Source organism: Cyrtonyx montezumae, unplaced genomic scaffold (genome assembly GCF_038088225.1).
Source record: "Cyrtonyx montezumae isolate F1298 unplaced genomic scaffold, pur_monq_1.0 scaffold_10, whole genome shotgun sequence".
In the NCBI taxonomy this organism is placed as follows: Eukaryota; Metazoa; Chordata; class Aves; order Galliformes; family Odontophoridae; genus Cyrtonyx; species Cyrtonyx montezumae.
This window is the reverse complement of record NW_027071826.1, coordinates 52155124-52167276: the sequence shown is the minus strand read 5'-3', so window position 1 is coordinate 52167276 and position 12153 is coordinate 52155124. Positions and strand designations below refer to the sequence as shown.

The following is a 12153-nucleotide window of genomic DNA, read 5'->3' as shown; positions in this document are numbered from 1 at the left end:
TCCCTCCACCCCCCTGCCCTTCCTTCTTCAGTCCGTGCCCTTTGCTGGGTTCCCCAATCACCGGGTGCCAGGCCTGCAGGAGGGGTTGGCCATCCCTCTTTCCCTCCCACCCTCCCTGCTGCTCCACCTCCACCTGTGGGAGAGAAAAAAAAAACACACCTAAATAAGCTCAGCTTTATGGGAGGGGAAAAAGAAAAAAGAGAGAGAAAAATGGAGAGGGGAGGCAAGCCAACCGACCTGCCAACCTCAGGGAGCTCCTGCACTGCTCCTTGCAGCTGGAAGAGACATTGGGGCGAGACTAAACCTGCACCCACCGGTAATACCGGCTCTCCGGGCTGCACGGGGGCTCGGGGGTGTCTGCTCCATGCAGGGCTGTGCTGTGATCCGGGGTTGTGGTTTGCTGAGCACCCACGAGCTCTGGAGCTCGGTCAAGGAGAGTCTCCAATGGTGTGGAGTGGACAAGGAGTGTCAGCAGGGCAAAGCTTGTTCAGTGGAGTCATTTCTCCAGCTTGTATGGGGAGCTGGAGCCAGGTGAGATGCGGGCAGCAAGTGATGGCTGTGATAATTGCTATCGAGGTAATCAAAGCCAAAATTAAAGTCAGGTGCTGGTTACGTTGGTGTTTGGTGGACGGTCAGTGGCAGAGCATCGTCTGACAGCACTGAAAACACTGGAGCCTTCCATAGGGTAGTTGCGCCATTTGGGGTTGAAAGGGAAGAAAAGTGGCTGTTTCCAAAAGCGATTATTTCCTTCTGAAAAGCCCCACTCCAGCAGAGCGCTTCCGTTTCTCTTTCTAGGAGACTTTGTTGCTGTTGTTTTAGTTTTTTTCCTTTAAAACACAGGCAGTGCTTTCGGTTTATTCCAGACTTTCTGTACTGAGCTTGCAGTGCTCTGCCCCCAGCACGGCTCTTTCTATCTGCATTCCGTCGCAGTGCTGTTCCCCTTTACGACGAGTTAAAAATTAACTCTGCATCGGGACTGCAGGGATCAACGCCTGTTACGGGGCCGTCTGCACGGTGAGCTGCCACCCTACAGCTCCTGGTAGGGCCTATATGAGGGCAAGATGTGGGGCATCCCTTGACAAGCGTACCATGTACATTTCTGGGCAGAAATATCGCTGTGTATGCAGCAGGGGCTCGGGCTAGCCTGACTTTTAATTATAGAACATGAAGGATCAGCCCTAATGAAGTAGCTGATCCTGAGCTGTGCTGCTCAGCTTTGCTTGTTTGCATGGTTCTGAGTTCATACGGTGGCTGTGTGTTTATTACACGCTTGCACTGTGGCACCTGTGTAACTCCCACATTCTATTCAGTGAGGCTATTTGATAGGGGAGGGGATTAAAGCCATAAGCAAACTCTTGTGTTTGCTGTTGTAGGGCTGTAAGGAAAGAGGTGAAGAAACACCAAGTTGGCGGGGCTTGGATTTAGGCTAATGGATTGTGCTCTGTAGCAAGAGGTAACGCTTTCTAGCCTTGTGACTCAGGATCTTCTCTGTAGCTCTATGGACTTGTGTCAGCCCAGTGAGTTAAAATGTTCTTCCCACTTTGCATGGTCAATCTCACCCCACCCTAGCACCGTGCTAAGCACAAATGCTTAAGCTGCAGCCTTTCTTTTTCTATCTACGTGAAGAAAAAAGAGGTGGGAGTGAATGATAGGGAAGAGGAGGCAGGAAAGAGAGCAGTGTGAATGCAGTGTCTCACAGTGGCTGAGTCTGCTCGTATTTGTACGGTCACTGTGTTTACTGACCACTTTTCAGGGTGCAAAAGACAACAAGAATAACAAATGTGACTTCCTGAGGTTTGGGAAAAAGATGGGTTGTGGAACCACAGCTGTGCAGTAGCTGTACTGTGAGGAGGATGAAAGAGGGAGGACTGAATCTTCTTGACGGTGTGTGAGCAGGGATGTCACTGAAAGCAGAGGAAGAAGGGGCCAAAGTGCAAGGAAGAGCTGGAGAGGGAACCTGGAATGAGGTAGCCACTTTCTCGCGTGATGCCACGTGGCACGTGAAGGTGATGACTGATGTGGAAGCCAGGTCATCTCCTGCAGACCACTGTCATGCTTGCCCAGTGGTGGCTGGATGCTGCCAAGCGTGCTGAGATCCCCACGTAGTGCTGAGGACTGTGGAGGAGGCTGGCTCCATTGTGCCAAAGCCCTTCCCCACCTGCTGAGCGTGCTGGGAAGATGCTGTTCCCACCTCTGCTGCCACTTTCTTCCTCTTTGTGCCTGTACCAGTCAAAAGCATCCTGCTCCGGTGAAGCTGCTATCACCTCTGTGCTCCCCAGTTCAAGTCCATGCTTGGTGACAGCCAGAGCACGTGGCTGTCCCTCTGGCTGTGCTGGCAGGCTGGGGAAAAAGGCTCAAGTCCGTGTTTCACTTTCTTCAGTGAGAGGAGGCTATACCTCAGTGGAGTACTCCATCATGCTGGGGAAAAAAGGAAAGTGGAGTGTGAGTTGGACCTTTTGAATGGGAAGAAATGGGGATGTGGGAACAATGTTCTGAGTGGGAATAGGACCTTTTGACAAATATAATTTATTGGCCTTCAGACATCTAAAAGCCAGGCACCTTGGCTGGGCAGTGATGCTGCAGGCCTGGAGGGAACTGTGCCCTCATCTATGGCTAATGCAGTCCATCTTAAAATGAACATGTAGTGCTACAAGCCCAAGGTAGCAGTGGCTGGACTCAAAGTGGGGTAGAAGCTGCATCCCAAAGGGTCTGCTCAGAGCTACATGTGCCTCTGTCACCAAAGAGGCATGTCCTGGGGCGGTGATGGGTACTGACCCCATTGTGAGGCTCTAGCGTGGACTAATCCTACATGATTGCCCTTAGCACCTTCTGGGGCATGACCCACCTGAGTTCTTTCCGAAGGTTGTTGTGTTTTTCATCCAGAAGATGATTCTTAACTGACTGGGGCACATCAGGGACGTACCAGGCTGCAATCAGTTTGACACACAGAGCCACGTGCTGCAGGAGGCAAACAGAGTCACTGTGGGCAGTGAGGAGCTCTCAAGGCCACTTAACATGCCACCATCACCCCGTTGGCCCCCTGCCTCCCCCCTGCCCTAGTACTCGCCTCAAAGAGGATGAGGAAGGCGAGCCGGGCTGCGAAGACATGCCAGAACTGGACAGTGTAGCTGTAGTCATCGGCATTCCTGTAATCCCGGTACCTGCAGCAGAGCCCCATCAGTGCCAGTCCCTCTCCTTGTCAGGCATTGCTCCCTCCTCTGGGGCCTGAGAAGAGCTCTGGTGTCTTCACACACAGAGCTGGATGCCATGGTGAGGGGCTGCCAGGGGTGCTACCAAGCAATGATTGCTGTTACCTGCACACTGTGGTCCCATTCTTGACCAAATTTTCAATGTCTTTGGCCAGATGCGTGTCTAGCTCGAAGTCCTTAATGTGGAAGATGGAGAGGCTGTGGTTGATGTAACCGGTCAAGCAGCTGCAAGGGTAAAAGAGCACATCAGTGCACATCAGCCCAGTGGTGAGATGAAGCTCCTGTTTTGTGGTCATGCTGAGGGAGCTTGTGGCAGTGTTGGGACAGCTGACCGGGTGCACTCACTCAACAGTAGTGCTGTTTTGTGTCATGCAGGGGCTGTATGTGTACTTGTAGACCTGCACGGGGATGAAGTCAGATGTGATGGCAATCACGAGTCCATTCCCTATGACAGCCAGGATGCCGATGGCTTCCAGGACCTGCAGCCAAATTCCTGCAGGGGAGAAGGTTGGTGATGCTCCCTTGGTAGCTTGCTCATGGGTTGCACGTGCAGCCCCAGCTCATGAACGAGTTTGGCACAGAGGGAAGATTGGGTCAAGGAAGGAGAGTCCCAAGTGCCCCTCATCCTCTGAAAGGTCTGAAATTTGCTTTTCCCCAGCCCACAGCTCTCCCTGAGCTCTGCTATCTCCACAGTCAAAGGAATGCTCAAGACCCCTTCATGTTGGAAAGAGCACCAACAATATTCACATGAGCAGCAGTTCTCGAGGGCCCCATCTCACCAATGTCATTGGCCTTCCTGGGCACCATGCGCCGGTGCAGCCGCATCATCTTGATGGCATCCAGGCGGATCTCAAAGAGGTTGTTGAAGAACGCCAGCAACGGGGCCAGGGGAAAGGCAGCAACAAAAATGGTGGTGAAGCTGTACTGGATCACTGCAGAGGGGGGAAATGCTGGGTGCTGGTGGGGAGCCACCATGGAGGGGACATCTCCCAGGAACTCAGCTGCTGTCTGGGTTATTCCTGATTTGTGGCTTGTGTCAGAGAGAATTTGCAGGATTGAAAGGGGGAGATAAACCTGTCTTGGGGACTCCATACCCCCACAGGAGACATCCACTTATCCCAGGGCTATCAGAGAGGGGGATCTGTGGGCATACTGGTTGAGCCAGCAAAGGGACTACCCTGGGCTAACAGACACCTCCTTGATGCTCCTAGGAGGTGAGGAATGTCCCAGTCAAGGACCCAAAGCCAACACGGTTGCCTACCCTATCTTGCTTTGGGAATGATCTCTTTAGTGGGGTTGGGCCTGGAGCAGAGTCTCAGCACTCTCCTGTGCATCATGCTATTTCCACACAAGGAGGATTCGTGGCACTGCACACAGCATCCTGCCTTGCCCATCTTCTCCTCCCCTACGTACCAATCTCCAAGAACTCATCAAACAAGCTGAAGATGTTGACCTCGTTGAGTTGATAGTTGCTGAGCCACTGCTTTTTGCAGGGGTCTTCAACCTCCTCCTCCTCCCCCAGCACCAGGTTTTTCTTCTTGGAGTGCTTCTGCCTCTTGCGTATTTTGTGGGCTAGCCAGCTGCAATGGGAGAGAGTAATTTGTATTGCTGTCTGCAAAGAATGGCAGGACTAAACTACTGGCAGGGGCAGCCCTGGAGATCTGAGATGGGGAAAAGGAGGAAATCTTGGTCTGAAGGCCAGGGTTACTCCCTGTAAGAAATGGGAAGCCATCCTGCAAGAACACCAGCGAGCATTCCAAAGGCTAGAAGAAGGCTTACGGGGCAAGATACTCCACAACATTGCTGATGGTTTGCTTGAGCATCATGATGATGGCCATCTGGATGAAGAGGTCAGTGATGCAGCCGCTGGGGTGGCACTGTGAAAGGGGTGAGAGGAGAAAATTCTGAGGGGCTGCTTGGCCACGCTGGAATTTGGTTGTGCCTTGCTGGGCAATGGGGGAGAGGCAAGGTACAATCTGTGGTTTGGGGTCAGAGGTTTTTGTGTCAAGTCTCTCACCTCCTCCAGCCTCCACTTGCCAGCAATGCGCACGTAGTTCCCTGGGTGGCCGTTGATCCTGAGTAGGGAAGCAAGAAGAGTGGTACCTGTTGAGACCCACCTTTGATTCCTCTCTGGATGAACATCCATCTATAGGATGGAGGGCACCATCCTCCAGGCATTAGCCTAGGCAAAGGGATTTTCTCATCCACCAGGTCCTTGGGGAAAAGCCATGGTCCTGCTGAGGCCCCAGATGGTTTGCTCCCGTCTCACTTCTGCCAGGCATCCTGGAGGGGAAAGTAGATGTGCTGGGGTCCCCTTGGATCCCTCCCAACACTTACCTCCCCAGAAAGAAAGCAATGTAGATGAGTGAAGAAAAGTTCGTCAAAAACTGGAAGATGAAGATCTTTATGGTAAAGTTGTTCTCACGCTGGGAGAAGGTCCGTGGTTTCTCTGGGGACAGGAAGGAGGTGTTGATTGCACAGAGGTGGAACCTTATCCCACTCCCCATGGATCCCATGGCAAGAACAGCCTGGCAGATGCTTTGCAGTGGTGGAGGAAGGAAGGAGGCCCCAAGACTTGCCCAGTGCTTTTGGGAACTAAGGGGGAGCTGCCCTACGGTCTTTGATGGAGGTACCACTGGGAAACTTGGTTCTGTGGGGTGCAAGTGGGGGCAATCTCTAGTTTCCCTTACCAAGGTCACAGAGGAAGAGGGCCACACGCCTGTTGATCTGCAGGAGAGAGGAATAAAACAAGAAGGGAGAATTGATGATGGAAAAAGGCAAGACCCACCCCCCTTTGCATGCTGCAGTCTGCACCTTGGTCATGACAACAATGGTGATGTAGTGCAGCACAGCCCCTGTTATTACTGCCACCAGGTTAGCCTGCTCACGGAAGAACTCAGAGTCACTCTGGGAGAAGAGAGCCGTGGCGACCACTCGGTAAATAACGAGCGCGTGGGCAATGCCAATCAGTACAACGATCTGTGGAGGAGGGCAGTGGGGAGGTGAGAAGCTATGAGGAAAGGATATGTGCTCCATCCCGAATGAGTACTTCAGAAATCACCAGAGCTCATCAGGACATGGCTTCAGGTAGAAGCCAGTGCTCTTCAGCAATGGATTAGATGTTCCTAATGCAGACATGTCTACCTCTACTTGTCTACTTGTCCCATGAGGAGAAAGGACAGTGTTGAGGGTTTGCCTCTTCCTACCTCAAGTTCCCCCTGGCACTTACCATGAGCAGAACCAAGAGGAGCACAATGGTGCTGCGCCAGTAAGAGTGCCGATACCGCCGAGGTTCATGCTGCAAATTGTTGATCAGCTCCATAGCCAGCTCCTCCTGAGGAAGAATAAAAAAGTCTATCTCTCATGTACAGGAAAAGAAGGTTTCAATAGAGCCATGCCCAGGTACTGGAAAGCCTAAGGGTGGCTGTGTAAATGGCAGTATGGAATGATCAGAGTCAGAGGACAGGGCTGAATACCCAACAGCATGGCCAGTGCCCATTGAGTTTAGGCCCTTGTGCAGCTGAAGAGGTGACTAGCAATGCAGACAGGTGCCTAGCGTCTGCTCAGATCTCTGGAGGGTTCTGTTTCCCTTGGGGCAAAGGCTCCAGATGTTGGCTTTTCCCCTTGTTCAAGTGTTTCCATTAGATGGCAGAGAGACCTCTCTGTGGATCTGAACAAGTAATGTCTGCAAGCCCAGCTGTAACCTGCCCTCAAGTAGAAAGATCTAAGCAGGAAAGATGGCTTTCTCACCTCATCCTCATCCCACCCATACAGCTCCCAGTTGTTGACCACTTTGGCTCTCTGCCTCTTCCACAACTCCAGGAACACAGTGGCTGTGGAGGGAAAGGAGATGGCTCTAGGTTACAAGAATTCATCCCTTCATGCCACAGAGCAGGCTGGACTGTTATGTAACCACCTAATTGAATGACAAATCTGCCTGGACTGCTCTCGGCCCATGAAGGACAAGCACTGTGTCTCTGCAACTAGGATGCACCTGCACCCCAGCATGGCTACACCTCTACAAATTTACAGACACCTTTTCTTTTAATCTGGATCAACCTTTCTGAGCTTGTTCCTGCATATATCAATCCACAGTGCTGGGCAAGATGATGTCTGCAGCCGGCTCAGACTCAGATCTGAGACCTCAGTGGTGAGACAGCCAGCTCAGGAGAGGCAGGGGAGAGGTTGTTAGGTACTCTGGGGAAGGTTGTGGTGGGTGAAGGAGAAAAGATCTCAATCAAGGAACGTTTAAGAAGCCGAAGGAAATTGCTTGGGTGATTTCTATTCCCTGTGCTGTCTGGAGGGGGAGCTGCTGGCCCTGAAAGTAGAGGAGCTAAGGACTAAAAAGCCCCTGAACGATGAAGCTGCACTGGTCCTATTTGCTTCCAGCTACTCTTCCCAGAAGCCATAGTGGCAGGCACTGTGTACTTGGCACTGAGACATTGACACTTACCCCAGATTGCCATGAACATGGCAAACAAAACTGTCCCTTCGTTGTCAATCATGTGAGTGATCTGGAGAAGATCAGGGAAGAACGTGATGGGGACAGCAGGCTGTAGAGGCTGCAGCAGTTAGTCATCCTCTTGTCACCCTGATCTCCCCAGAAACAGATAAAGATGGTGCAGGGGGGCAAAACACAGGAAGGGTAATGAAAATTGAGGCTTGTTAGTCTGTGGTAAATGACTTTTCCTTGGTGGCAGTGATCTGGGTATACCTCTTCCATTTTACAGAGGGGTGGAGGTCTCCAGCACGTTGAAGCCAGTGTGCTGGAGTGGCTTTTCTTTCTGGTGGTGTGGGCAAAGCACAAGCTGGGAGTGTTTCCCCATCCTTCATCTTGAGCCTGCCTTGGGAAGGGGAGTACCTACCCTGGCATACATGCAGGTGTCGGCAAGCAGCCAGAACGGGCACTTCTGGTCACAGAGTGGGCACATGATGGTGTCATTGGCTTCACAGATCTCCTTGCTAGAGAAAAAGGAGTAGAGGGAAGCAAAAGCAAGTAGCACGCATAGTAAAGGCTCTTGAACAGAATGTGCATTTGGCATTCTCCACTTCCTTACCTCACCTGGCTGGAGTTGAAAATGGAAAAGCCAGCCACAAAGACCACCAGTCCAGCTGCCGCAGCAATTCCCAGCAGGTAGGTGTACCAGCCAAGCCAGGCGAAGTAGAGAGCCACCTTCTCACCAAAATAGCATCTGGAAGAAAGTGAGATTTGCTTTGGGGATCTTTCGCCCCCAAAGGGGTACCAACTCCAGAAGGGGCACTGCTGTCTGCATGTCTGGGGGTTGCACTGGGATCAGGAGAGGCAGTCCAAACAAGCTGGAAGAACTGAACGTGGGCAGTTGTTCTCCTCAGATTTCATTAGCAGCACGTGTGAAGAGACATCCTGGGGTTCCTTGCATGAGTGAGGATGCAGCAAACAACACTGGGGTCATTGCAGTGGGGGGTTTACAGCAAGGAGCTGCTGAAAGCACAACTCCAGGTGAGAGGCGAATGTGGGAAGGAGAGCAATGCAAGGCTCTTGTGGGGACAGAGATGACTTGAGGGTCTGACTCAAGAGTAGATGTGGTCAGATTCATCGTATGCCAGGTAAAAGCAGTGGGAGTGGTTAAGAGGCCAAGTTACAATCACTGTCTACAGAACAAAAAGGCTTTGAAAAGATAAGAGGACCACAAGGTACAATGGTTCTGAAATCAGATCAGTTTCCCCTCCAGGGCTCATCTATGTCCCTGTGGTACTTTCATTTCATTCTTCTGGCAACATTATCTCAATTCTTCAGGTGTGGGGGAGGGTTGGAGACGTGGGTAAGAAATGATGGTGATGGACCTGCTTCCCCTCCTGTATTCCATGGCGTTCATTCCCTACCTGCACTCAGAGGTGGTGCTGTGCTCCCTGGCCTATATAAGAAAATAATTCTTTACTCAGCCCATTTATCTTTTTGTGATAGCAGCAGGTCATGTTGACCTTAGAAATGGTGTTCTGTCTCACAGTGAGCACCGTGGATGCATCAAGGCTCCCTGCTAGGCTTTTCAACTGCAAGAAACATTTAAGGGCAGAGAATGCATCTCTATTTCAGCATTTTATCTCCCTGACAGAGCCCACTGAAAACCTCATGATGTAGCATGCCTTCCTTTTCCTGGCCACGGAGAGCTAGTTTTTCTCCCTTTGTATAAAAGCCATGCTCTTCCCTGAGTTTTAATATGCTTATATAGGCCCCTTGTTGCCTTTAATGTCCCAAGCTCAGCCTCAGGCTGAATGTGTTCACTGATGCTCTGTTCAAATCTTGCCTTCCTGTGGAACGTGGGAGCTGGTGGTTGACAATGAAAGAGGCTAATTAAAACCTGTGCAGATGCAGGAGTTGTTTCATTCTGCAAAATTAGCAGATGGAGTGTGGTGCCACGAGACAGCCTTTAGGCTATGAACTTTGCAAGCTTCCGAAAAGGCCCAGTCTATGTAAAAAAAAAATGGCCAGGTACAAGCCAACGATTCAAAATTAAGATAAAAAAAATCACAACACAGGAGTTTGGGAAGGGTTTCAGGTGGGGTCTTTTGGTTTGGTGGATCTGCTGTGACTCTTCTGCCTGTGTTACCTGATCTTCTCAATTGGCTGTTGGCAAAATATATCTCTCCACCGAGCCCATTTCACGTTCAGGAATTCCCTTGCCTCTTCTTTCTGGAGAACAGAATAGTCAGTCAGGCGCTGGAATATTAGGGAAGCCTTAATCCCCAGCCTTGCTACCCCTTCATCCAGGTGTATCTTGGTGCAGCCCCAGTCATCCAGAGCTCTCTCCCATTTCATCTGTCTCCTCTGGCTTTTCCTCCTAGACACCTGAGTGCTTGGCCTCACCTCGTGCAGTGGAAACGCTGCCTCAAAGACATTCTTCTTCATCAGGTCACGCAGCTTCTCTGGTAGCAAAGAGGAATGGGGAGGATTAGTGACACAAAGTGTATGTCTCTCTCCTGCATGCTTTCTGCCAGGCAGAATCACCCCAAAGCTTTTGGGGAGGCAGAAAGAAATGTCTGGGAGAGGCTGAGCTATTCAGAAGGGATCAGTGCTAATCCCTGTGGTTGTGCTGCTCAGCCAGGCTGCTGCAGGCTGCACTGGGACTGGGAGTGAGCCAGATAGGCAGGTCCCTTGAGACTGCAGTAGAGCCAGCACCCTTTCTACGTCCCCTGCTGATCCCAGAATGCTGGAGAAGGACAAGCCTTTTTTGGGGAAAGACAAGCAGTTTTGGAGACATAAGAGAGTGGTGGTGGGCTTGGTGAGGGGGTGTTGATTCCTGCAGTCCAAATTTCCCAGCCTCGGGATCGAGAAGCAAATTCACCTTCCAGAGCTGCATCCTGAATCCCCCCTCTTTGTCACATCCCCACTCTCAGAGGTGGGATGCCTGACACAGAGCAGAAGCTGTGCTACTGGTCCAGACTGTGCAATGCCTTGGAGATAAAGGGGATGAATGTATGGACCTGCTGGCCCCGTTCCCTTACCGAGATCGGGTGTCACTGTGTTATGCAAGATGAAGTTCACAAGCCGTATCCTAAGCAAGGAGAAACTGGGGTTAAAGGCAGCAGATACAGCCTGGTGATGTGGCCCTGGACAGCTGGGCACAAAGTCCAGAGAAGGAAGTGGGGAAGAAACAGGGAGCTGGCCACCTTGCACCAATGGTAGCCTGTGGCTTTCTGTGGAGAAGGAAAAGTCTGGCACAACTGTGAGCTGAGATAGAAAATGGATGCTAGCATGGAGGTAAGGGACTGCAAGGCTCTAGAAGCTCAGCTCAGCACCCACCTGGTGGTCACTGGTATGTCCTGCTGGGCATTGAGATCTTGTAGCCTGCTGTCAGGGTTCCTCAGGAGCCATTGGTATTTCCGGAAGAAGTGTTTTGGGGCACGGACCCCATAAAATAGCTTCTTATCCTCAATTTTCTAGTGGGTAGAAGAGAAAGGCTAGTAGAACAATGTGGTCAGAAAAAGAGGTAGAGATGCAAAAGCCAGGGGCTGCACGACCCCTGGAGCTGGGGTCTCTGGTGGTTGAGCGTACTGTGTGTTCTCCAGTACGGATGCAGTGATGGGTTTGGGGGTTCTTTCAGCAGCCCAAACTAAGCTGTGATCCTAGGTTACCAAGTAACTGCTGCCTCTTACCTTGATGGTGAACCCCTTCTTGCTCAGCTCATCCAGGAACTTCTTCCTCTTGATTTCTTTTGCACTGCCCATTTGATGGATGTCACTCACAAGGATGAAATCCCACTTCTCTTCATCCTGACCATAGAAAACACCAGGGAATTAATGGGGTTGACAAGCAGAGAGCTCTCTCTTAGCTTCAGCCTCTTCTTGATGCCCGTGTAGAGGGGTCCTGGGAACTGAGTGAGAGTGGGGATGGGGAAACCAAGGCAGATACTGCCCTGACCTCCCCCCCTCAATCCACATTTTTGAGCTGTGAACTCACTCTAAATGCAAAGCTTACCATGTTGGCAAATGGGTCTGAGTCTTCAATGGGAAAATTTCTCCAGGGAGTCAACAGAATTTCGTCCTGTGGAAGAGAAAAGCAGCAAAATGTTCAGTGAACAACTTGGGAGATTCCGTACCAGGACACAGAGAGATGCTCTCTCTGTGAACATCTGGATGGCATTGTGATACTTGCAGTACGTCAAAGCAGACAGAGTCCATGTAAGTAAAATTGCATTATAACCCAATATCAAGGTGCATCTGACCCAGTTTTCCTCTCCCAGGTGCCTCAAGGGGATGCCAGGGGAGGAGGCATGTTGGAAACCTTTCACCATACGCTCCTGGTCTCCACTTCCAGCACCAAAGTGGTGCGGTTCTGAAGGAAACAATTAAGGTGATGCTGTGGCAGCAGCTGCTCTCTGCCAAGGACGACATCCCAGCCCAGGGTGCTCCTCCATAGAGGAATGCTGCAGGAGCATCCTGGACCTGGGTGGTCTGGTCCTGGTGG

General features: G+C 51.3%; 1 protein-coding gene and 1 long non-coding RNA gene across 2 annotated transcripts; one reads left to right on the top strand and one right to left on the bottom strand.

The window, feature by feature from the left end:
- Positions 1-150: 150 nt before the first annotated feature.
- LOC136060656 (uncharacterized) lies at positions 151-3672 on the top strand. The gene is made up of 3 exons (XR_010623383.1): positions 151-531; positions 3365-3476; positions 3585-3672. It is a non-coding gene; the product is annotated as an uncharacterized LOC136060656 (long non-coding RNA).
- Positions 1997-11867, bottom strand: ANO9 (anoctamin 9). Its single transcript, XM_065755382.1, is given in 24 exon segments — positions 1997-2418; positions 2846-2958; positions 3068-3161; positions 3315-3434; positions 3555-3702; positions 3989-4141; positions 4623-4789; positions 4989-5086; positions 5227-5284; positions 5547-5658; positions 5900-5936; positions 6024-6188; positions 6439-6543; positions 6960-7042; positions 7663-7723; positions 8075-8171; positions 8267-8401; positions 9797-9879; positions 10054-10112; positions 10692-10741; positions 10990-11126; positions 11343-11459; positions 11665-11744; positions 11747-11867. Coding segments are annotated over 24 exon segments (2421 nt in total). The 3' UTR covers positions 1997-2390.
- Positions 11868-12153: the final 286 nt, after the last annotated feature.